Source organism: Camellia sinensis, chromosome 1 (genome assembly GCF_055761805.1).
Source record: "Camellia sinensis isolate YWXY chromosome 1, ASM5576180v1, whole genome shotgun sequence".
Classification (NCBI taxonomy): Eukaryota; Viridiplantae; Streptophyta; class Magnoliopsida; order Ericales; family Theaceae; genus Camellia; species Camellia sinensis.
In genome coordinates this window covers 153,327,089-153,349,746 of record NC_138961.1, presented here as the reverse complement: position 1 = coordinate 153,349,746, position 22,658 = coordinate 153,327,089, and the positions used below count along the sequence as shown (strand labels likewise).

Genomic DNA, 22,658 nt, shown 5'->3' with positions numbered 1-22,658 from the left:
GTTTTTTTGTAGTTAGATGTAATATTTGTGAGATAAAAAATAAAATGATTATAGGTTTAATGTGACATTTTGTCTTATTCACTATTCTAACCTATTTTGCCTTTTAGTGCTATTTTAACCCAAAAAAAAAGCTTTTCCCGAACAACCCCAAAATATCAAATTCAAACTATAATCATTTAGTTTTTTCTCCTACAACTATCAAATCAATTATAAAAAATAAAAAAAATAAAGAAGCCAAACTATATCATCCCAAACATAATTTTTTTTAACCAAATTAAAATAATTAAAAAATCAACTTGAAGTTCTAAAATTAACCTATTTATTCAAATGCGACAAGTGAGGATAAATACTTACTGTGCACCAACTATACCTTGCGGTATCTTTGACAAATAATCTCATCCTCTAGCTTCTTCTCTTTTTCTTTCTTTGTTTGAAGTTTAGGCATTCAAAGGGATTGAATCAAAGGCGAAAAGATTTCAGACCAGATCTGAGCCTATCGATTCACTCATGGAAGATTGTTCATCTTCTCAATACCTTAGGTTTGACATCATGCCTGAATCTCCATTCGCTGAGATAAATTTTCGTAAACAAGCTGATGAGAATGTGAAGGAAAAATCTTTGGAAACTGATTCTTGTAAAGGATTTAATGATGAAGAAGGGTTTACTTCAAAGGCGAAAAAGGAGGCAGGAAAGGAAAAGAGGTACATAGGGGTAAGGAAGCGGCCATGGGGAAAGTATGCAGCGGAGATACGTGATTCCACGAGGCAAGGAGTGCGTTTATGGCTCGGAACATTTACTACTGCAGAGGAGGCTGCTTTGGCTTATGACCAAGCTGCATTTGTGATGCGAGGCGAATCAGCTCGCCTCAACTTTCCTGCTGACAGAGTCCAGGAATCGCTTCGTGACATGAAGACGACGAAGTCCAGCAGCAGCAGTTGTGAGAATGGTGGGTCCTCCTCCTCCAACTCCCCACCAGCAGCAGCAGCAGCAGCAAATATGTTGGTATTTGAGTTTGAGGACCTAGGAGCTGATCTCTTAGATGAGCTCTTGAGCTCATCTTAAAGACCTACTCATGGAACTTGACTCAATAATACATCACTCCTCTCTACTATGCACTTCCATATCATTCATGCCCCTCATACTTACATATATCTTGCTCATCACCTATTACAACATTAATATATATATATATATTGTATATGCTCATCTCATTTCTAAATCAAATAAAGCAATTCTATTTCTTCTTGTTATTTTTACCTAAAAAGCAAAATTGTAGATCTATACCGATTTAAATCTAGGGCAACTGCTCAAGTACTCATAGAGAGAGCAATTATGTGAGCGAGATTTCATATTCAAATTTATGGAGAAATGTTGACTTGCCTTATGGTCTTGATATGCACATGATTGGACTTGTAAGTATGCCAATATAGTTCGGATGTACTTTTTAAACTATAATCCAATTTTTATCAGACCTTCTCAATTGTTATATTCTTTTAATAAAATTATTCTTTGTTGATAAAAAAAAAAATTTACAGACTAACTGCTATTTTGTGCAAAATATATATACTGGTTTAGCTACTTAATTAGTATAATTTTTTTTTTATAAATTACATTTTTAGTTTTAATGCATTCAATGAGAACATCTTAGTTCTCTCTAATTTCAGAGTCATCATATTCCTCACCAAACTCTAATTTTATGCCTATTTATCTTAGTCTGGAGGAATAAGATAGCTTCGAAATTTAATACATTCAATGAGAATATCTCAGTCCTCTCTAATTTCAGTTCTCTCCAAACTCTAATGTCAAAGTCATTCTATTCCTCAACACACTAAGGGCTATCATGGAAAACCTCAAATTTTATGCCTTCTTTACAACCCAAAATTGGGACATTTAATTGCATAAAAGGAATTTTTCTCAAGAAACAATGCTCTATGAATTTCCATTAAAGAATAGAAGAGAAAGATTGTTTGGTTTAAGAGCCTCTCAAGTGTTTCAGGTGAAGTTGTGTCTGTCAAAAGCAAAATCAAGCTAGATTACTAAAATTTGTAGTTTTTCAATGTTTGATACTGTTCTAGTAAAATCAAAATACCTTATGTAAGTTGGGAACTTTCTAATAAGATAAAGGAAAATGCCAGTATCTAATCTTTTACTAATTTTTTCAGAAAGTTCCTTCACTCTACTATTCTTCCTCCTTTTTGACAGCTATATTCTTCTCCTTCTTCTGTTGCTTATTATTTCTCTTCCTTATTTATTTATTATTTTTATCACTAAATTTTTTTGTTCTCTGTGTGTGTATGTAGAGTAGTTGTTGACATTTTATAGTCCTATAATTTGTTGGAATTTTCGACAAGCTCTTGTATCATTATTGAAAAAAATTCTACTGTATTTGAATTTTTTTTGCAACAAACTTTGCTGAGGTTTTCACTTCTACCATGTTTGAGGATTTGTTTCACGTCTTATTATTTGGGGACTTTTCATTTTCTCACCCATAGGAGCTTTTCACTTTTCTACCCATAGATTAGGATAATTATAGACTCCATAATGATTATAAATTTCCTTGGAACTATGAAAGATCTTGACTCATTCACACATTCAAATTCATTTTCCCATCATTTTAGACCCTAAATATTTTGAAAATTTGAAATTACTTTTCCCAACACCCTAATTAGTAAATTTTAAATATTCATTTTCTAGAGATGTGAAAACTTCTTAGGCCAAGTTTGGGAAGTCCCAAATAATCCATCTTTTTATCTTTTTTCCATCACATTACCTCTCTACTTTTCTGCACATCTTTTAGTAAAAAGACAAAAAGTACACTTATTTAGGTCATCCCAAACAATCCCTTAATCTCCTTAAAGACACAGTTTAAATGCTTCTTCCTCTTGAACTTGAAATCTTCTGAATTTCCAATACTCTTGAAAGAAACAATCTTTGTGGCAATTTCTATGGATATGCTTGGCTTCAACTTGTTTTCTTGCATATGCTTTTGAATTTCTTTTTCCCACGAGCTTGTGGTGAATCTTCATATTCTTTCATTTCTTTATGCTTGTTGAATTTATCTTTTACTTGATCTTGTGGATAAAAAATTTGCTCAATGCTTACACAACTTGTATCAAACATGAATCTCCTTACCAAAGTAAATATTTGAGATTTTTAGATTTTCATTATTCATGCTATCATACAAATATGGCCACTTAGCCATTTAGTATAGAAATCATTTTCTTCTTCAACTTTTGTATTTTTTTTTTTTTTTTTTTTGGGGTGGTAGGCGAGTAATCTTTCTTTCTTAGCAACTGCATTATGTTATTGCCAACTTTTATAAGAATTGCATTGCCTTGCTTTTCAAAATTTTCTTCATCTTTGACTTATGCAATTTTTTATTCTTTTCAATCCAACATTTTCATCCACTTCATTTCCTTATCTTTTTTTCCTTTTTTTAAACTTCTCTCCATTCTTTTCATTTACTATGCCCTCTTCTTTTCCATTTTCACTAACATTTCTACAAAATTTGGACACAATAACCAATTGCTAAAAATATTTTCTCTTAGTTATGAAAAATAAATGAAGTTTTTTTTTAATTTAATTTATTTAATTTTTTTCATATCTGATTTGGTGACTTCATAAAGTTTCCAAACTCTTCTTTATGTATTAATTCCTTCAAGTATCTTCGATGCACTTTATTTTTTCCTCTATTTGTTTAACTTGCAATGGTTTGGGCTTATAATAACATCACATCCTAAATTGCATGCTTAAAAATATATGCAAGTAGCACTCCAAAAGTTATAATTGAAAAAACACAATATTTTCAAAATATGTAATCAATTGAAAATTGATAAGATGGGCTCACCAACTTTGGGGGTGGTGAGGTGTTTGTTTTGTTTCTTTGATTGGTTCCCCATCTTTGATTGGTTCCCCATCAACTCTGAGGGTGTGAGCAAATGATAGGATGAGTTTTTTGGTGCTAACCTAGTTAGGATGATTTAGTCCATCGTAATATTTTTGCACTTACCTCTCTTTATTGGTGTATTTTGTTTTGTACCTTATACTCTATTCTTACATCAATAAAGTCCCCTTTTTTGCCATTCCACCAAATAAATAAATAAAGAAGAGTGAAAATTGATAAGACTACCTTAGCAACTACACCAGCAGCTACGGCTCCAACCTATGGCTCACAAGATGCAGCTCAAGTTCAGCTCAACTTAGTTAGCAGTTAGAGTTTGTTAGAATTGGTTTGTTAGCATGTTGTTACATTGATCTGTTTTACTCATCTATATAAATATACACTATATCTGATCATAATTAAATAACAATGAAAGTTTCAATTGTTCATCAAAAATGATCTATTTTTTTCTTTTCTGTTATTGGAATTCGGTAGCTACCAAGACAAACTTGATTCTTCTCTAGTAGTTGCTCCATTTTTTTTTAAACCTAGTTTATGAACGCAACGAACAGTAATACCATGTTCGAGTTTTTGGCAAGCTCTGACACCATTATTTGAAAATTGGGGCTTTTGTTTACTCACTCCAAGAAGGTTTTCACTATTCTTCTCTTTCGCTTATACAACTCAACTCATGACACATTCATTCTTACACTAAGATAATTTTATACTCACTTCACAATGGTAGCCAACTTTAGACCTTGACTTATTACCAACACAAAATGACATTTTCTGCATCATTCAAAATATTTTGAAATTAAGTTTTCCAACATAATTATTGAAATGTCTAGAGCTTAAATACATATACATTTTGATCTAGTAAACATTCTTTGTGCTATTATTCCTACTACCATTGGCAGTTTTTTCTCACTCTATTATTTTTTTTACTTCCCATTTCTTTGATGTTATTTTGGGGAGTTTGGAATTCTCAAGTACAACTCTTGTACTCTTGTTTATATAAGCCTCACTATCTAACTCACTATGTAACTACCTATCTAACAAACTCAAGTAGGATGATGCTGATGCATATGTTGATGCACTTGATCTACTTTAGCTTTAGCTAGAGCACTCTCTGATGTGATGATATACCTATCAAAAATTAGAACTCGGAAGATGAAATAAAACGAAACACATATTTTAAAAACCATACGAATATTTTCTCTTTAACCTTTTAATTTTTTGTTTTTTATTTTTTATTTTTTGTCATTTTTCTATATTTTTCATTATACTCCTAGTAATGAAATGGACCATTTGGATAATCTAGCAAAATGCATGATATTGAAGTTTCTAGCCAATTGAATTGATAAAGAGCCTAGCCAAGCTCCTCCAGCTACACTGCAATCCAGCTCCAACTCCAGCTCTAGCCATCATGGTCAGTCGATAGCTTCATCAGCACTGACAACTGTATCAGCTAAGCCATTGCATTAGTTAGACAGTTAGGCAATTACTGAGTAAACTAGAGTTTGTTGGTTTGTTATGATTTAGTTAACTTGAACCAGAGTTACTTAATGTGGTTTATAAATATCTTCATCTCTGTAATTGTAATTCAATTTGACTCAAAAGAAAAGTTTTGATCTCTGCAGAATATTTTTTATGGTATCAGAGCCATAGACTCTTGCTAGCATTGGTTCTTGAAGATTCATCAATGGCGTCCTCAATGCCATTTTTGAATCTGTCCTCATCTGCTGTATCATCTACTTCATCTTCCATACCTCCAAATCTTGCACTACTCATTTCAAAGTTGAATTCTTTTGTACATGTCAAACTTGATTCCACAAACTTTATTATCTAGAAGAATCAAGTTTAGAATATTCTGAAAGCTACACAGCTTCTCAGTTTTGTTGATGGCACACAGGTATGTCCATCATCCACTGTCATCGATGAATACAATCATGATATTCTGAATCCAGAGTATACACATTGGATGTTGATTAATTCTCATCTTCTTAGTTTCTTGACTGCAACTCTCTCACCATTTATCTTCACTTTTGTATTTCATTGTTCCACAAGTCAAGAAATGTGGAGTGTTCTTCTCAAACGTTTTACATCTTTGTCAAGATCACATATTCATCAGTTGAAGAACAAGCTTAATCAAATTGTTAAAAAAGGCCACACAATGGATGCCTATTTGACTCAGATCAAGTCAATTGCTGATCAATTGGCTTTAGCTGCATCACCCGTTGATGATGAGGATCTGGTTTTACTAATCCTTAATGGTTTGCCTGGTGAATATAATGTATTCAAAATAGCAATTAGAACTAGAGTTGAAACCATTTCCATTGGAGAGTTATGTTCTCTATTAAACTTTGAATCAATTCATGTTGAATCCTCATCTCAGCAAGCTCATGCTTCAGAACTTCCTTTTGGTTATCATGTTTCAAGCACTGCTCATAGAGGTGGCTATAGAGGTGGTTCTTACAGAGGTCGAGAAGGAAGAACTGGTAGCAGGTTCTTTAAAGAAAATTCTAGCAATTCTAATTTTCGAGACAGAGGTAGATCTTCTAATTTAGGCCAAGGTCACAAAGGATATCAGTCATATCAATCAAGTTCTGCTACTCACTCTTATGCATCTAATTCTAATTCTTCTCAAGTGATTTGCCAGATCTATGGGAAACCAAATCACTCAGCATTAGAGTGTTGGTACAAATTGGACACCTCTCTTCAATCTTCAAGGCCTCAAGCTCATCAAGCTTATATTAACAATACTAATCAGTCTGCTATTGGTTCTCCTGGTGACAATTCTCCCAACAATACCAATTGATTTTTAGATTCTGCAGCTACTAGTCATATCACTAATGATTTGAACAATCTCCCTTATCAATCATATCATGGACATGATCAGGTCACTGTTGGTGATGGAACTACCTTACCTATTCATCACACTGGTCAAGGTATTCTCCCTACTCCATTCTTTCCTTTTCATCTCTCAAACATGCTTCATGTGCCTTCCATTTCTTCTAACTTAATTTCTATCTATCAGCTTATTTCTGATAATCATTGCACTATTACTTTTGATAAAGATATGTTCATCATATAGAACAAGATATGTTCATCATACTAAAGATATGTTCTATCATACTAAAGATAGAACAATCTCTCTTCTTATAAAGATATGTTCATCATACTAAAGATATGTTCTATCCATCAGCTTATGTCCATCAGCTTATTTCTGCATCTGCATCTTCTTCACCAGCTTGTTTTCAGTCCACTATTAATTCTTCTCATTGGCATTTTAGATTAGGCCATCCTTCTTCAAGGAAACTTTAGCACATTGTTACACATCATTTGTTACCTTCTTCATTTGTAAATGTTTAATCTGTTATTAATAATAAAATGTGCTCACATTGTTGTGTTTCCAAAAGTCATAGACTTTCTTTTAGCTTGTCTAATTCTACAGTTAATAAGCCCTTGGCCCTTATTCACTTTGATGTATGGAGGCCATTCACTTCATCTGTTTCTTCATACAAATATTATGTGTTGTTCATTGATAACTATAGCAAGTTTACATGGTTGTTTCCTCTTCATTATAAAAGTGAAGTTTTTCCTAATTTTTTGGAATTTAAAGTGTTTGTTGAAACTCAATTTTCTACTCAATTACAAGTGTTAAAAAGTGACAATGGTGGTGAATATCTTAGCACCAAGTTTCATGATTTCTGAAAGAGTCATGGCATACAACATCAGTTGAGTTGTCCTCACACACCTGCTCAAAATGGAGTAGCAGAGAAGAAACATAGACATCTCATAGAGACCATCATTGCTCTTATGCACCACTCTTCATTGCCTCTTGCTTATTGGTTTGATGCCCTTGCCTCATCTGTTTTTCTCATTAATAGACTTCTTACTGCTAAGATCAATTTTTTTCCTCCTTTTGAAATGTTATACCACCTTGCTCCTGATTATACATTGCTCAGAACCTTTGGTTACAGGTGTTATCCATGGCTTAAACCTTATGTTACTCATAAACTCCAACCTAGGTCTATGCCTTGTGTGTTTCTTGGTTACATTCCATCTACTAAAGGCTATAGGTGTCTTGATCCTGCTACTGGTCAAATTCATGTTTCCAGACATGCTGTTTTTGATGAAGATGTCATTCCTTTTGATTATTCTCCACCAGTTAAGCCTGTACCTCCTTATTTGTCCCAATTGAGCTCATTTTTCTGCTCTAATCAGTCTTCTTCCCATGGCTCCTCTGTGCCTTCCACTGCAGCTCTTCCTGCTACAGCTCAGTCACCATACTCACCAATTTCAATTGTTTTTGGTCAATTTGATTCTATTCAGTCTTTTTCTAGGCTTACTTCACAGTCTGGTCATCAGTCCTCTGTTCCATAGGTTGTCCATTAGTCTGTCCCTTCTGCAATTTTTTTTGTCCCAGAATCTGCTGCTTCTCTTGGCAAAATCTGCTGCTCCTCTTGGCAGTCTGCTTTCTGTTTCAGCTTAGTCTGCTGCTGATTTGTCTCTATCTGTTGGTTTACTTTCTCCTACTTTTATCTCCAAGTCTACTTCTCAGCCTCAAATTCCCATTTCTTCTTTGTCTGTTCTTTTACCTTCTCTTCCTTCCATTCATTCTACTCACTCCATTTCTCCTTCTAATACTCATCCCATGATCATTAGGTCTAAATCTCAGCATCATTGTTTCATCACTTCTTCTGATCATACTGAGCCTCAATCCTATCAAGAGGCTTCTCAATCCAGTGCTTTGACTGCTACCATGAAGGATGAAGACACTGCCTTGCTCAGACAAGGCATTTGGACTTTGGTCAATCTTCCACCAACAAAAAAGGCTATTGGTTGCAAATGGGTGTTTCGTCTTAAGAAAAATTCTGATGGGACTATTGCTAGGCATAAAGCCAGATTGGCTACAAAAGGGTTTCTCCAAACTGAAGACATTGATTACTTTGAAACATTTAGTCCAGTAGCAAACAACCCACTATTAGACTTCTTCTATGTTTCGCTCTTCATTTTCAGTGGTCTATCAAACAACTTGACATTTCTTATGCTTTGCTTCATGGTATTCTAGAGGAGGAGGTCTACATGTATTAACCTATTGGTTTTGTTGATCAAACTAATCCTTCTTTAGTCTGCAAACTGAATAAAGCTTTGTATGGGCTCAAACGAACGCCTAGGGCCTGGTTCTCAACCTTTTCCTCTTTTTTTCTTACTCATGGTTTTAAGGCCAGTCATTGTGATTCATCTTTGTTTGTTAAAAAGACTCCCCACTCCATCACTATCCTTTTAATCTATGTTGGTGACGTTTTTACTTACAGGAAGTGATTCTTCCTATATTTCTACTCTCATTACTCAAATGCATTCTACCTTCTCTATGAAGAAATTAGGGCTTCTCAACTATTTCTTGGGTATCTCTGTTACTTCTTTTCCTTCAGGATATTTCTTATCCCAAAAGAAATATGCTATTGAAATTTTGGTTAAAGCTGGTATGACAAATTGCAAGTCTTCTCCTTTTCTATGACTCTCAAATCTTCTACGGATCAAGTAGATTTACCCTTCTCTCAGCCTTCTCTCTATCGTAGTCTTGTTGGTGCCTTACAATACCTTACTATCACTAGTCCTGGCTTAGCTTTTGCTGTTAACCATGCATGCCAATTTATTCAGACTTCTCTTACCAGCTATTTTGCTTTGGTTAAAAGAATTCTCAGATATGTGAAAGGCACTCTTCATCAAGGTCTACAGTTTACTCCTGGCCCTCTTACCTTGCATGCCTTTTCTGACTCACATTGGGCAGGCTGTTCATTTGATTGAAGATCAACCACTGGTTATTGTGTGTTTTTGGGTCCTAATTTGATTTCTTGGTCAGCAAAGAAGCAACCCACTGTGTCTAGATCTTCCATTGAAGCTGAATATAGAGCTCTTGCTCAAACTGCTACAGAACTAAGCTGGCTTGGAATGTTACTATCTGATCTTCATATTGCAGTTCCAGCTCCCACCCTCTGGTGTGATAATCTGTCTGCAATTCCCTTATCAAGCAATCTTGTGTTTCATGCCAGATCTAAACATATCGAAGTCAATTATCATTACGTTCGAGAAAGAGTTGCAGCCAAGAAACTTCTTATTCATCATGTTTCTTCTATGGACCAACTTGCTAATTTATTCACCAAGCCTCTCTCCTCTCCTCGATTTTTGTATCTTCAGAACAAGCTTCTGGGATATTCCATCCCTCTCAGCTTGAGGGGACATGATAAAGAACCTAGCCATGATAGCTGTCAAGCTCCTCCAGCTACACTGCAATCCAGCTCCAACTCCAGCCATCATGGTCAGTCGACAGCTTCATCAGCACCTACAACTATATTAGCTAAGCCATTGCATCAGTTAGACAATTAAGCAGTTACAAAGTAAACTAGAGTTAGTTGGTTTGTTATGATTTAGTTAACTTGAACCAAAGTCACTTAGTGTGGTTTATAAATATCTTCATCTCTATAATTGTAATTCAATTTGACTTAATAGAAAAGTTTTGATCTCTGCAAAATATCTTTTATGAATATCAACTGGTGGCTTTCTTTATCTCTTTTAAGATTCTTCTTATATTTTGATATATTTTTATGAGACTACTTATTATCTAATGTATAATGTACTAATTTTTGTACTTTCTAATAAAATAAAATTAATATATATATATATATATATCAGCTTGTTTTAATGTTGGTTGAAATCTTAATCAAAAAAATTTCACATGGACCTTGTTTTTTTCACTTAGTTGACTTTGGTACCTGCAGGTGGCTCTGGGCTATATATGTGTTGAATTAGAGTAGTTGGTAGGCTTGTGGATGTCCCATCCTAATGCATTATGATGTGACTCACATAATTGTAGACGTCCTCGAACGTTCCGAAGGGAAATCCCCCCCTCCGTTTTGTTCATTGAGCTCACTACAGTTCAGGACTCAATGTCACGGTCCTGTATCTAATCTCGCAGAGTGCAATGCAAGACCGATGAATCATCAAAGAGTCCAAATTCGGCAAATCGTTTTTGAAAACAGATTTTTTTTTTAAAGAAGTGCCAAACAAGGTCTGCTTTGCCAGATACAGAGTCACCACCTAAATATTTTATTTTGGGAAATTTAGGAAACCCTGACTCATTGCCTAAGGCCATGTGTCCGTCATCACCAAAGTTGCCTCGGCTCGGGAACTTGGGTACGATTGGAGAAGGTCACTTCGTGAGCAGCCCCGCTTGCCCGATCAAAGATCGGCCTCTATTAACCATGATATCTAGTTTTGAAAATATTATGTGCTCTTATTCTGGTTATTAGCCTAGATTTACTATGTGATGCGCACAACATACAAATATAGACCGGATCGCCTGAATTGGAACAACACATCTCATGTTTGTTTTGAAAATGGTTTGCTACTCGCAAGTAGGCTTAAAATGCAGATTTTGCCACCCTCGGGTGGGCTTAGAAAACAAAATGATTTGCCACTCTCAAGTGGGCTTAAAACTCACAATTGATGAATTGTTCCAATCCAAATAACCCAACCTTCACCCACAGGCATTCAGGCAGGTATACCATGTAAGCACGTAGCCTCATGGTAGACATGCTATCATGGCAGTCACTTACACACATGCAAGGATGCCAAAGCATAAATACTTACCGAGTACTCCAAGCCAAAACAGAAGTTATGTTAGAAATCCATGCATGATCCTAACTATATAGAAATGCCTAATGCAACACATGCAGGAATGCAATTACAATAGGCTTGGCTATTCTAAAGATGACATGTGATGATGCTACAACTAACACGTATTCAATTTGAAATTGAAATACAAATACAGTTAGTATGTTGCGTCGAGCCCGGTGTATGCAAGACAGATGAATGATGCAAACATACAAGCATAAGTATGCTAATTGAAACATGCCCTAATCTAACCATCGTAAGCTGGTAAATAAAAGGGAAAAAGACGTGGGGTTGGAAAACATACATCACACGCACGCACACTTATTACAATTGTGCCCTCACTCGGAAGGTCCGAATAAATAATACAGTCCAAATAATAATTACAGTTCGAATAAGTACAAAACCCTAATTAATTAACAATTTAACTAGGAAAGCAAGTAAGTTAGCATGCAAATCCATAGACAGCCTCAGCTCTGTTCCGAATGATGAAAGATGCACGCTCGAGTTGCCTTGCGCGAAAATCCATTGCGATGCCCCGATTCGCCTCTGTTTGCAATTAATGCTGGAATACTGTGCAAGGTTTTAAAAAGCTGCTGATTTCTGATTTGCTGCAACAGAGAGCAAGAAAGTGGCACAGCAAAGTATTTTCACATATGTATGCTTGACTACTCTTCAAGGAGTGTAGTCCTCGATCCTCGTGCCACCAATCACGTATCTCGATGCATGATGGCCGAGGAGTCGAATTGCACGACTCGATGTAAAATGAATGCACATATAAATACAACAAGACCTAAACTCTATCATGGGTAATCCGGAGTGTCGGCGACCAGGAATTGAGACACGTTCCATCACTCGGAGTACGAAACATCCCTCGTTTCTCGTGCTTGGGCTAACTCCTATCCCAAACACAATGCGAATGAAATGGCATACACAATGTGACTAACATACAACCTAGCATACGCAATGCTATGAAAAGGCATACACAATGCTCGATGTAACATGGCATACACAATGCACTAACATGCAACCTAGCATACGTAAAGGTTATGGACTAAAATGGCATACACAATGCATGATGGACTTACACCAACATGAGTGGACCTCAGCCACACTCACATCAGTGGCCATTAGGTGAAAATGAGACAACCGAAATGCGTGCCTACATGCACGAATACCAAGGACCGAACCTAAGGCATGACATGCAACTCTAACAAGGCATAGCAAAGGATGAAACATGACATGGAATAGCATAAATTACAGCTCTGAAACAGCATGAAATATTGTCTCGAAACATGCAAATATGGCACACAATGCAAGCTAGGGGGCTTGGGTACCGAAACTAGTAAAGTGCGTTACACTAGAGGTACCCAAAGCAATGCACCGGAGGTGAAACCAACCCCAAACAGACCCTAGGCAGGTCTGAAACAGGGGGAAATTGGCCTAAAATGATGACTCGGAATGCAACGAAATGGAGCTTATTCAATGGTCGGTAAATAGGGCATACAAGCCTGACTCCCAAACGTATTTAAAGAGATAAAAACATGGCAACATGGCATTCAAACAAGCTCTGAAATGTGATGAATAATAGGCTCAAAACATGAACACACCTCAGTATATGTAAGGAATGGATCTCAAAAACTCAAAGCTAAGCATGGACCTTGAACTACAAGCATGCAAAACTAACATCATTCAACCACAAGACCCAAAACAGAGCTAGAAAAGTCTAAAATAAGCACATTATCAGTTTAAGGCGTGGCCAAAATACGCTAGAATCAATGGCCTATAAAGCATGCAAAGAAAGCTAGTGAACCATGAGTTGTTCTACAACTATATGAAGCATATGAGGGCTCACCCAACCAGCCAAAAACATAAGTATTTTATGCCAAAATATGCCCAAATAACCACTGAAACTCAGTCAACACATGCAAGAATGATAAGCCCCTTTGGAAAGCCATGCAAGGGGTTATTTTACACATATATGATAGACAAACAAAAGGGCAAAACCACCTTTGGAAATGAGTTATGAAAGCCCTAAAACCCACCAAAAATAGCCTGAAATTGGTCTAGGAAGCATGCAATGAAAGGTCCCTTTGAAAGGCCTTGAATGGGATTGTTTTACACATGCATCATAGACATAAAATATGGCCAAAGGGGCTCCAGAAAGAGTCAAGGCAGACCTTAAAACTCACAAAATAGGGCCTGAAATAAGACTTCAAAGCATGCAAGATGGAGCCCCTTTGGAAGACCAACAATGCTAGTAAAGAGAACAAGGGGTGAGAGGGTCAACCCTCTCTGATTTTAAAGCTCAAAAGTAAATTTAAGCCACTAAAAATTCATTGGATTTTAGTGGCTAAAAGGCCAAACCAAGGCCAATGCACATGCTCAAATACAAGGCTCAAAACATGAGGAAATGAAGCATGGAAGGGGGAAGATGACCCCAAACAGAAAAGAGTCCTCAAACAAACATGTTTATAAGATCAAAACAAGACTTTTTATAGTTTATGATAAATCTCTAAAATGCTTTCAAGTAAGGCTAAGATATCATGCAAAATAAGCCCTAAAAGAGAGATGAAACATACAAGGATGTAGGAGACCTTAAACAGAAAATTATCCTTAATAAAAATTTAAGAGGAGTTCAAAATAAGACACTTTGCAATTTATAACAAAACCCATAAATGCTTGTAAATAGGGCTAAGCTATGGAGCAAAATAATGCAAGAAAAGGCGAAATGGAGACTTACCCTTGTAGCACAGCAATGCAGCAGCTTCTGGACCAAGTTGGTGAACCTTCAACCCCTGAAAATCAGTCCCAAAGTGCTGGAATGGATGGTGGAGGTGGTAGGCTATAAGGTGTAGTGTAAATGACCAAGAACAAGGGTGTTTTGAGCTTGGATGAGAGAGATATGGAGAGTTGTATGTATATGCCTCAACTGGTTTTTTTCTAACCCTTGCAAATGAAGACAAGCCTCTCCTTGATAGAGGAGAGGCTCTAAAGCTTCTCTTGGAAGCTTCAAATATCCTCCATACACGTGTATGGAGGATGGTCCAAATGCCTCCCAGCTGGCACAACTGTGATGCATTCCGAGAGAGCAAAAAGCAAGAAGCAGGCCGACCAGTTCAAGTGGTCGGCCGGCCACTACCCCTGGTCGGCCAACCAGGGGTCAAAAGGATCAAGGAGAAATGCTGGCCGGCCACCCCAGAAAGGTGGCCTCCCAGATGAGTGTAACACAGCTGTATGGTGGAAAGCCAGAAAAAGTGACCCAAGAGAAAGAAAAACCAGCTTTTTAGCAAGGTTCAAAAGGGTCAAGAAGAATTACTGGTCGGCCTACCCATATTGGTGGCCTCCCAGATGAGCACAACACAATGGTGGTATGAAAAACCAGAAATTGTGGCTCAAAAGTGAGAAAAATCAGCTTTCTGTCAAAAAAACCGGCTGGAGGAGAGAGAAAAAGAGAAAGCTGGTTTCCAAGGGGAAAAGGTGGCCTCCCACTATACTACCACCTCCCTAGCAATGAAAATAGGGTCTCTACCAAAAATGGATCAAGACGGATGCAAAACGAAGGTTCGGAGGCCAAAGCGCGGAGTCCGGGGCCCTGAAAACAGGCTGTTAGGCACCGGAAGTGGCGTATGACCACGAAGGTGGTCTCCCGGGCCAAAGTGTCCCTCTAAAGGGAGGAAACAAGGTGTGTGCCAAAAGCCAGAGCAAATGGAGGTAGTTAAGCGGTCCCGAACCGAGGCACATGGCCGACGGCTCCGAAAATCGGAAACTGGGCTCCAAACAGGAAAAATGGCCTACGACCACGAAACGTAGCCTACGGCCACTGAGAGATGGTCTACGAGACCTCTCCCTCCCTTTGGGAAGAGAAAACAGGACCTGGTTCGCAAACCGGGGCAAAGCACAAAAGAGCCCCGAAGTTCAGAGGCAAGGCTCGTAGCCGAGACTCCGCAACCTCAGAATGAGCACAATATGCAATATCACCGAGTGCTCAGTTGGTGACGTCTGAGTCTTAAGATCGGTCAAAAATGGGGTGTCTACAATAATACATGATTTGCCTAGAGAAAATAATAATATATCTACAATATGAAAATAATAATATAAATAATAGATATAAGTGTATATACAGGGATATAGAACCTCTTTTGCAACTCAGTAGAGATAGTGATATGTCTTACTAATGGTATCATTTATTTGTGGACAAATTATATGGTATTCCATGTATTTATTTATTTACTTTGGTGTCAATTTGTTTCATATAGTTTCAATTTATTACTTTGATTTTAAATTTTAAATTTTGTATCAATTCAGTCCAATCAATAAAACCTGTTAAGACAACACGTGACCATTTTCCTGTCGAATACCTTTCCTCTCTCAAGCTTCTTGCCGTCATCAAGGCGTTTGATTTTAGTTTGTGCATAATTACACCTTAATTCTCATGAATAATAAAAACTAGATGCCATCAACAATTAATACGGATCATGTTTAAGGTCTATTTTCATATTTATATGTTCTTATATTGTATCTAGCTAGATTAGAGTCATTAGACTGGTGTCCAATCTTAAATCTTTTTTATTTTTTATTTTTTTGCAGTAGGAGATATTTATAATATAAAAAGTATTGCATCCAAACAATTATAGTCTAACAATTAAAGAAGCCCAACAATCAAGAAAGATCGCCATAATTACAAAAAAAAGAACATAACATAACAAAAAAGCACATAATAGCGGAGAAAAATTATAAAATTTTGCTTTTGGTGCAATGATTGACCTCAGATCTCTAGATAGAACTTCACATAGATGACCAACTGAACTAACCCAACTAATTAAAAAAAATTAAACAAAAAAAAGTCTCCTACTCAGCATACATTTTGCTCTCATTTCTTATTAGGGCATATTTTTATTGGATTTCCATTTTCTTTTTTGAAAAAAAAAAAAAAAACCACACTGCTGGAAAAATGATTTTTAGCGGCGTTTTAAAAACGCCGCTATATGTATGAAAAACGCCGCTAATTCCTTTAGTGACGCTTATCACCAAACGTCGAGGACGCGGCCGTCGCTATAAGTTTATGACGCTTTAAAAACGTCGTAAAATTAGTATATGCGGCGTTTTTAAAAACGCCGCTAAATGCGATAAATAATGATAAAATGACGTCATCCAATATTTAGCGACGTTTTTAAAACGCCGTGATAGATTTTTTTATTTTAAAAAAATGTCCGTTGGCACTGTAGTGGCGTTTTGAAAAAACGCCGTTATAGCTCTTTTTTTTAAAAAAAAATTGTTCTGAATCTGTTATATTTAACTAAAAAACATACCTTTAATAAAGCTGAAAAATAACAATAATATGAATAAAATTTTACAGCTACTTCAATATATTGACTAAATAAACATTACATGATTGTGTCTGAACCAAAATCAAACAACAAACACAATCAAAAAATAAAAAGAAAAAATAGGTTAAGTCTATTAGCAAACAATATTAGTCATGGAGCTCCAAATTGAGTTTATTACATCTACAGCCTCCTCAATTATGCAGCAAGCCCACAATCCACATACAATACAACTACTTCTTGAGATTAGCTTTTAAAGTTTTTTTGGGGCATCTTGTAACACAGCAGGAAAACTCTTCGAGTAACTCTGCCTATCCGAGCTTGCCAGCGTCCATGTTGATGATGTCTGTTGAAGATTACATCAGAATTAGAGACCCATAAAGAAGGGCAGGGTCTGGGAACGACGAGATGTACATCAAATATACTTCTACTTATAATTAAAGGAAGCGTGCCAATAAAAATTATAGATTAACAGATGTATGTGCAAAAAATAGTAAGACCTTGTGACTCCTCTGTACATTGAAGCACCCCTTGAGAAGCCACTGCTTTTTCTGCAAAGATCAATATATTAGAGATAAAAACACATCAAACAAAGAAAACAAACATTGTTGTCTAATATACTAGGGGAGAGACTATACCTTCTTAAGTGAGCAACATATTCTTGTCTGGTCATGTTCTTCATATGTTCAAGTTCTTGTTGATAGTTTTCCAGCTAAATCATCAATATACAGAGTCCCATGTCAGTTACAAAACAATTGTTAGATGAAATAAGCTGATGAGAGGGTCAGAGAACCACCGGAAAATTGATATGGGTCGAAGGGCCCCAATACTTGAGTGCAGCTAAATCATAAGCTCTTGCAGCCTTTGCTTCCATATCATAACCCCCTGAAAATTAGTATTTGGCAATGATGATGCTATGAGAATTGAAGGAAAGAACATGCTTATTACTCAATCATTGTCAATAACAAGACTTACCCAGATAAACTGATAGTCATTATTGGTATCACCCAGCAATGAAGAACATGAGAAATGAGGAAAGAATAGTATATTAGTCACTTGAACAACAAAAGATGGCCAACAATGCAGGGCCTGGCAAAGTAAAAATCTTAAGGAGGCAATGTGGATGGATTATATGTTTCCTTCACTAACCTTGCCTTCCTTTCCTGCTTTGTCCCTCTTTCTTACAACTGTTGTCCCAGAGATGGGCTTCATATCTACCAGTCCATCTATGCCTGATGGATGATAATCCACAGAGAGAAAATGAAAGTACTAAACATGAAAACAAGGGAAACATGACTTATAAAAATAAATAAAGGGTGGTCCAGTACACTAGATTCCCGTTAATGCAGGGTTTGAAGAGAATAAGATGTACAAAGTCTTATCCCGTTTTTGGAGAGGTTGTTGCAGTGACTTGAACACGTACCACCAGAGATGTCAACAGCAAACTTATCGTTAGGCCAAGCCACCCTTAACTCACAAGAATGAATGAGAGAGAAATTGAAAAAATGCAAACACAGCAAGATCATGAAGCAATATATTGCTTTTGGGGAAGTACTAGATAGGGAGCCATTTGATACCGAATTTGGAGTAAGGGTATTTTTGGTATTTATGCATTTGTGATACATTGCTCTAATTATATGCATGTGGTTGCGAGGGGCACCTATCTCTATATATTTTGTGTAATCTTTTTTATTCAGTGCAACTGCAGCGATCATGAATTTGTGGATCGTTTTTGGGTAATTTATGTAAATCTTGTATTTTTGTATATGCATGTGATTTATAATTCTTATGCATTTATTCTTTTCTGTTTTTCTGTGAGCCAATCCTGGTTAGGTGTGACTAATTCCTAACAGGATAATGAGTGATGTAGGAAGAAAGGTATGCATTTTGTATAATAAAATAAAAAGATAGACAGATGTAAAAAACACACACACATCACATCACATCACATACGAACTCCACAACTATTAAAACTCTTCTAGAGTGCTTTTTTTTAAAAATTCTCAATCTCAAACCAAATTAGGTTTCACAAATTTAAATTTCAACCCTAATAAATAAGAAAGAGGCAATCAAACCCAACCCACTGTCCCCCTAATAAATAAGAAAGAGGCAATCTGAGGGTACATAATTGATAGTTTTTACCAAGAATGAATATCAACCTATGAAGTAAAATCATAGAATGGTTTATTTCATTCAAACAAGTGTCGAGAAGGAAAGATAAAATAAAATCAGTCAATCACTGTCACTAGCATTCAATATGAGCTATTGATGGCATTCAGTTAAAAGATTTTCTTTAGCAGTCACAATATTAATTCTTCAAATCTGTAGAGAGGGCCAAAAAAAATTCAGATTGAATATGATATGTAAACTAGAAGAAAGGAACATACAGTCTGTATTGGTTCCGCAAGCACCTCCCATGACTCATTCAAGTCTTCAAACAAAGAAGCTTCATTAACCTATGGCAAAATTAGTTCAACAAAAAAGTCAAATAATAAAAGGGAAGTAAACAATGGCAAGGGCAATGGAGAATGCAGCCTGATAAAAGTCAAATAGCAAATGCTAATTTCATCATATTAATAATATCAGAGTAATAATGTGTGACATAATATTTTCATAAGAAAACAACCTATAATAAGCAGATAATTACTACTACACCTTTACCGTTGACAAGGTGAAAAGTAGTTAGTAATTATGCAGCAATGTTTTTCAATTTAACTTTTTACCTGCAGCTTTGATATTCCCTGTAATGCACTTCTGTACGCAAGAAGAGAATGCCCTAAACCTTCACCCATATTCCTCAGAACTGTTGAATCAGTTAAGTCACGCTGCACATAACGTACAAAAATAAATATTCACTTCCAAAACAGAAAGCATGTCTCACTGTATCACCACCACTAAAATAAAAAATTCATCTACCTGCCCATGAGTGCGAGAAAACATGGGAACATGAGCATTAGCTTTAGCCATGTCACAAACTGCCTTAATTACCTCATCCATGACTGGAAATATGACAGTGTTCAAAGCTTCTTTCAGCATCAATGCATGGGCAAGATTGTTAATGTCCTCGGATGTGCAGACAAAATGAAAAAATTCAAGCACCTACAATGAAGAGAAGGTTAGCTACTCAAAATATTTCAAATAGCAACAGTAATAATGAAAGACACTGCAACTTAAAGACTAGCTACAGTAACAATTCAATTATGTCAAATACACTAAGGCAGTCATTATACTATCTTAAGCAACTGAAAGAGAACAGGTTAACTGTTAAAAAATTTTGCATTAGCAAAATTAACATCATGATAGGCATCACAACACAACACTAGCAGTTGAATTATGTCAAATAAATGTACTAAAGCTGGTCATTTTAGTATCGAAGAAACTGGAGGACAAGTTCAAACCTTCGCAATCTCTGGATGTGATTGGCATTTCTGTTTCAAGAAGTATTCCACTGCTTTCACATCATGGTTTGTCACTTTCTCTATATTTTTAACTTCCAAGGCATCGCTTATGGTAAATCCATCAATCAATCCTTGCAAGTAAGACAGTGCTTCCCCACTGAAGCTTGGAACCTCAGTAACTTCAGGAATTTGTGAAAGCTTTAAGAACCATCTGATCTGAATGAGGGCTTTAATTGTTAAGAAACAAACATTTCAATTTACCTTTGTATTGTTTTCCTCTCTTTTCTTTTGTTTTTCTCTTTTAACTTCTAATTTTATTCATAAACATAAAGCATCAAAAGAAGGTAGAACTACTTACCATTAATTTTGATGTACTTTTATACCATTTTCTGTTTGTGTAATTACTGTGCAGAGGGAGAAAAAAAAAATTCACAAGTAAAACTTGACAACCAAAAAGAAAATCAAGTGATTGCTTTGATCATAACAAAATAACACATATTTTATACATCGTATAATTCATAAATAGACAAATTAAATTGCATGTATATATGCAGATCTTAAAAGCAAAGAAAGAAAAAATCAAATAGAGACAAACTGAAATGAATCATCGATCATCACCTAATAGTGATTTGAGCAGAACAATAAGCAAAACTAGAAACGAAGAAGATACTGATTTCAGCAAAAAGTGGAAACAAAGCACAGAAGAAGAGATTCACGGAGCTGAAGAAACATCTGAGAAGACGAAGAGTTCCAAACAGAGCACAGAAGAAATATCTAACCTCTGATCGAAGAAGACGAAGATCACGGATCTGAAGAAGAGTTCCAAATCACGGTGCTCAAAATCGAACTTCGAAATCGCAATCGCTCTGTGCTCAACAAGACGAATCACCGAGCTAAAGAAGAATCACCGAATCGAGAGAGAACAGCTTCATATTGATTCGATCCCCTGAGAGAAAGAGAGTGAGGGAGAGATTCGAACTTGATATGTAGACGGCGGTGCTCAAAATAGGTTTTCAAAATAAAGGTTTGGAGAGACGGGATAGGGTTTGAGGGGAAGAGGATTTGGAGGCGCTTTTCAAACGTCTCCTAGTCACCAAACGGTACCGTTTTAATTAATAACAATTGCGACGTTTAAAAAACGCCGTTAATTTTGAAAAAAAAGTGACGTTTAACAAACGCCTTTAATTAAACGCCGTTAAATCTCTAAATTCTTGTAGTGCCAAGGCTATGCAAGTACACAATGTTGTCCCTTTATTTTATAAAACACTTTGAGAACTTGAATGTAGACATTATATGAAACTTGTGTAAATGTCATCAGTGCAGTGGATTGCATCTCCATTTGAAACCGTGGTTAGAGATTACTTTTTTTAGTGGAGCACAGAGAAGAAAGAGTGACATTCTTGTTGCCAATTTTATTTTTTTAATTCCACTTCCTAAATTTCAAATCAATCACAAGAATGCATTAAACGAGTATTTTTTTTTAAAAAATTATTATATGTTCTAAACGAGTATTTTTATAAACAGTTTATAATTTTTTTAAAAAAATTATTATATGCATTAAACGAGTATTTTTATAAATTTGAGTTTTTGTAAATATTACTTTAATTATAATATAATGATTATTTTTCTACAACCAATTGAAAAATTATATGTCAAAGTTTAATAATCAAGTTTTAAAATGTTATTAATAAGCGAACCGATTAAAGTTCATTCTTCAAAATAATCAAAACATTGTATTCCTATTCAATTTCCCGTGCTTTTTGATAGTTTTCCGTAACTCAAAGCGATTCAGATAAATTTTACAAATTTAAATCCAGTTGAATTTAATTTGATATTTTCTTCTTTTTGCAATCATTGTGATATATTTTCTAATAAAGAGATTGTTTCAGATAAAAATTAAAAACTTTATGCATTTAGAACAAACAATTTCAATCCATAGAATTTCTGAAAATATATTGGAAATACTTTTTAAAAAAACCAAAAAATTTATAAAAGACGTGTGCACTTGGATTTCATAAAGCGAAATTTCTAGTTGTACAAAGAAAATATTCTAAAAGGAGAGATTTTAAAATCATTTTTTTTCAAATTAAGAAAAGAAAAATTAATAGCGTGAGAGTAAAGAGAGATTATCATAAAAATGGATGGGGAAGAAAATAATAATCTAGTCAACATATTATATTTGTTACATTAGTTACATTTTCTTTTCGAACACAAAACATAATTCTTTTCCAAAACTATCAAAATATATATATATATATATATATATGTGTGTGTGTATGAATGTATATATTTGGTAAACTATATGTGGTTAAATACATATGCGTCTAAAAAAAAGAAAAAAAAATTAATTGAGTGGCACACCTCTATGAATTTAAT

The 22,658-nt window shown here is 35.5% G+C and overlaps 2 protein-coding genes and 1 pseudogene across 4 annotated transcripts; 1 reads left to right on the top strand and 2 right to left on the bottom strand.

Annotated features, from left to right (window-relative positions):
* Positions 1 to 363: 363 nt before the first annotated feature.
* Positions 364 to 1,264, top strand: LOC114257262 (ethylene-responsive transcription factor ERF098 pseudogene; annotated as a pseudogene). Its single transcript, XR_014340221.1, has one exon. The product of XR_014340221.1 is annotated as an ethylene-responsive transcription factor ERF098 pseudogene (transcript).
* A 15,635-nt stretch (positions 1,265 to 16,899) lies between these two features.
* On the bottom strand, positions 16,900 to 18,407 carry LOC145790081 (AP2-like ethylene-responsive transcription factor CRL5). Of its 2 annotated transcripts, none has more exons than XM_082867933.1 (5): positions 18,034 to 18,407; positions 17,681 to 17,769; positions 17,523 to 17,596; positions 17,385 to 17,435; positions 16,900 to 17,230 (listed from the first exon to the last, which is right to left on the bottom strand). In XM_082867933.1, the coding sequence occupies exons 1-5, from the start codon at positions 18,176 to 18,178 to the stop codon at positions 17,131 to 17,133; spliced, it is 459 nt and encodes a 152-aa protein (XP_082724059.1). In that variant the 5' UTR covers positions 18,179 to 18,407; the 3' UTR covers positions 16,900 to 17,130. The 2 variants fall into 2 exon arrangements, with proteins under 2 accessions (XP_082724059.1, XP_082724062.1); XM_082867936.1 differs by lacking the exon at positions 18,034 to 18,407 and adding an exon at positions 17,860 to 17,924.
* A 419-nt stretch (positions 18,408 to 18,826) lies between these two features.
* Positions 18,827 to 21,156, bottom strand: LOC145790070 (uncharacterized). Its single transcript, XM_082867929.1, has 6 exons — positions 21,062 to 21,156; positions 20,641 to 20,686; positions 20,283 to 20,498; positions 19,801 to 19,983; positions 19,608 to 19,709; positions 18,827 to 19,340 (listed from the first exon to the last, which is right to left on the bottom strand). Exons 2-6 carry the CDS (start codon positions 20,641 to 20,643, stop codon positions 19,230 to 19,232), a joined length of 615 nt encoding a protein of 204 aa, XP_082724055.1. The 5' UTR covers positions 20,644 to 20,686; positions 21,062 to 21,156; the 3' UTR covers positions 18,827 to 19,229.
* Positions 21,157 to 22,658: the final 1,502 nt, after the last annotated feature.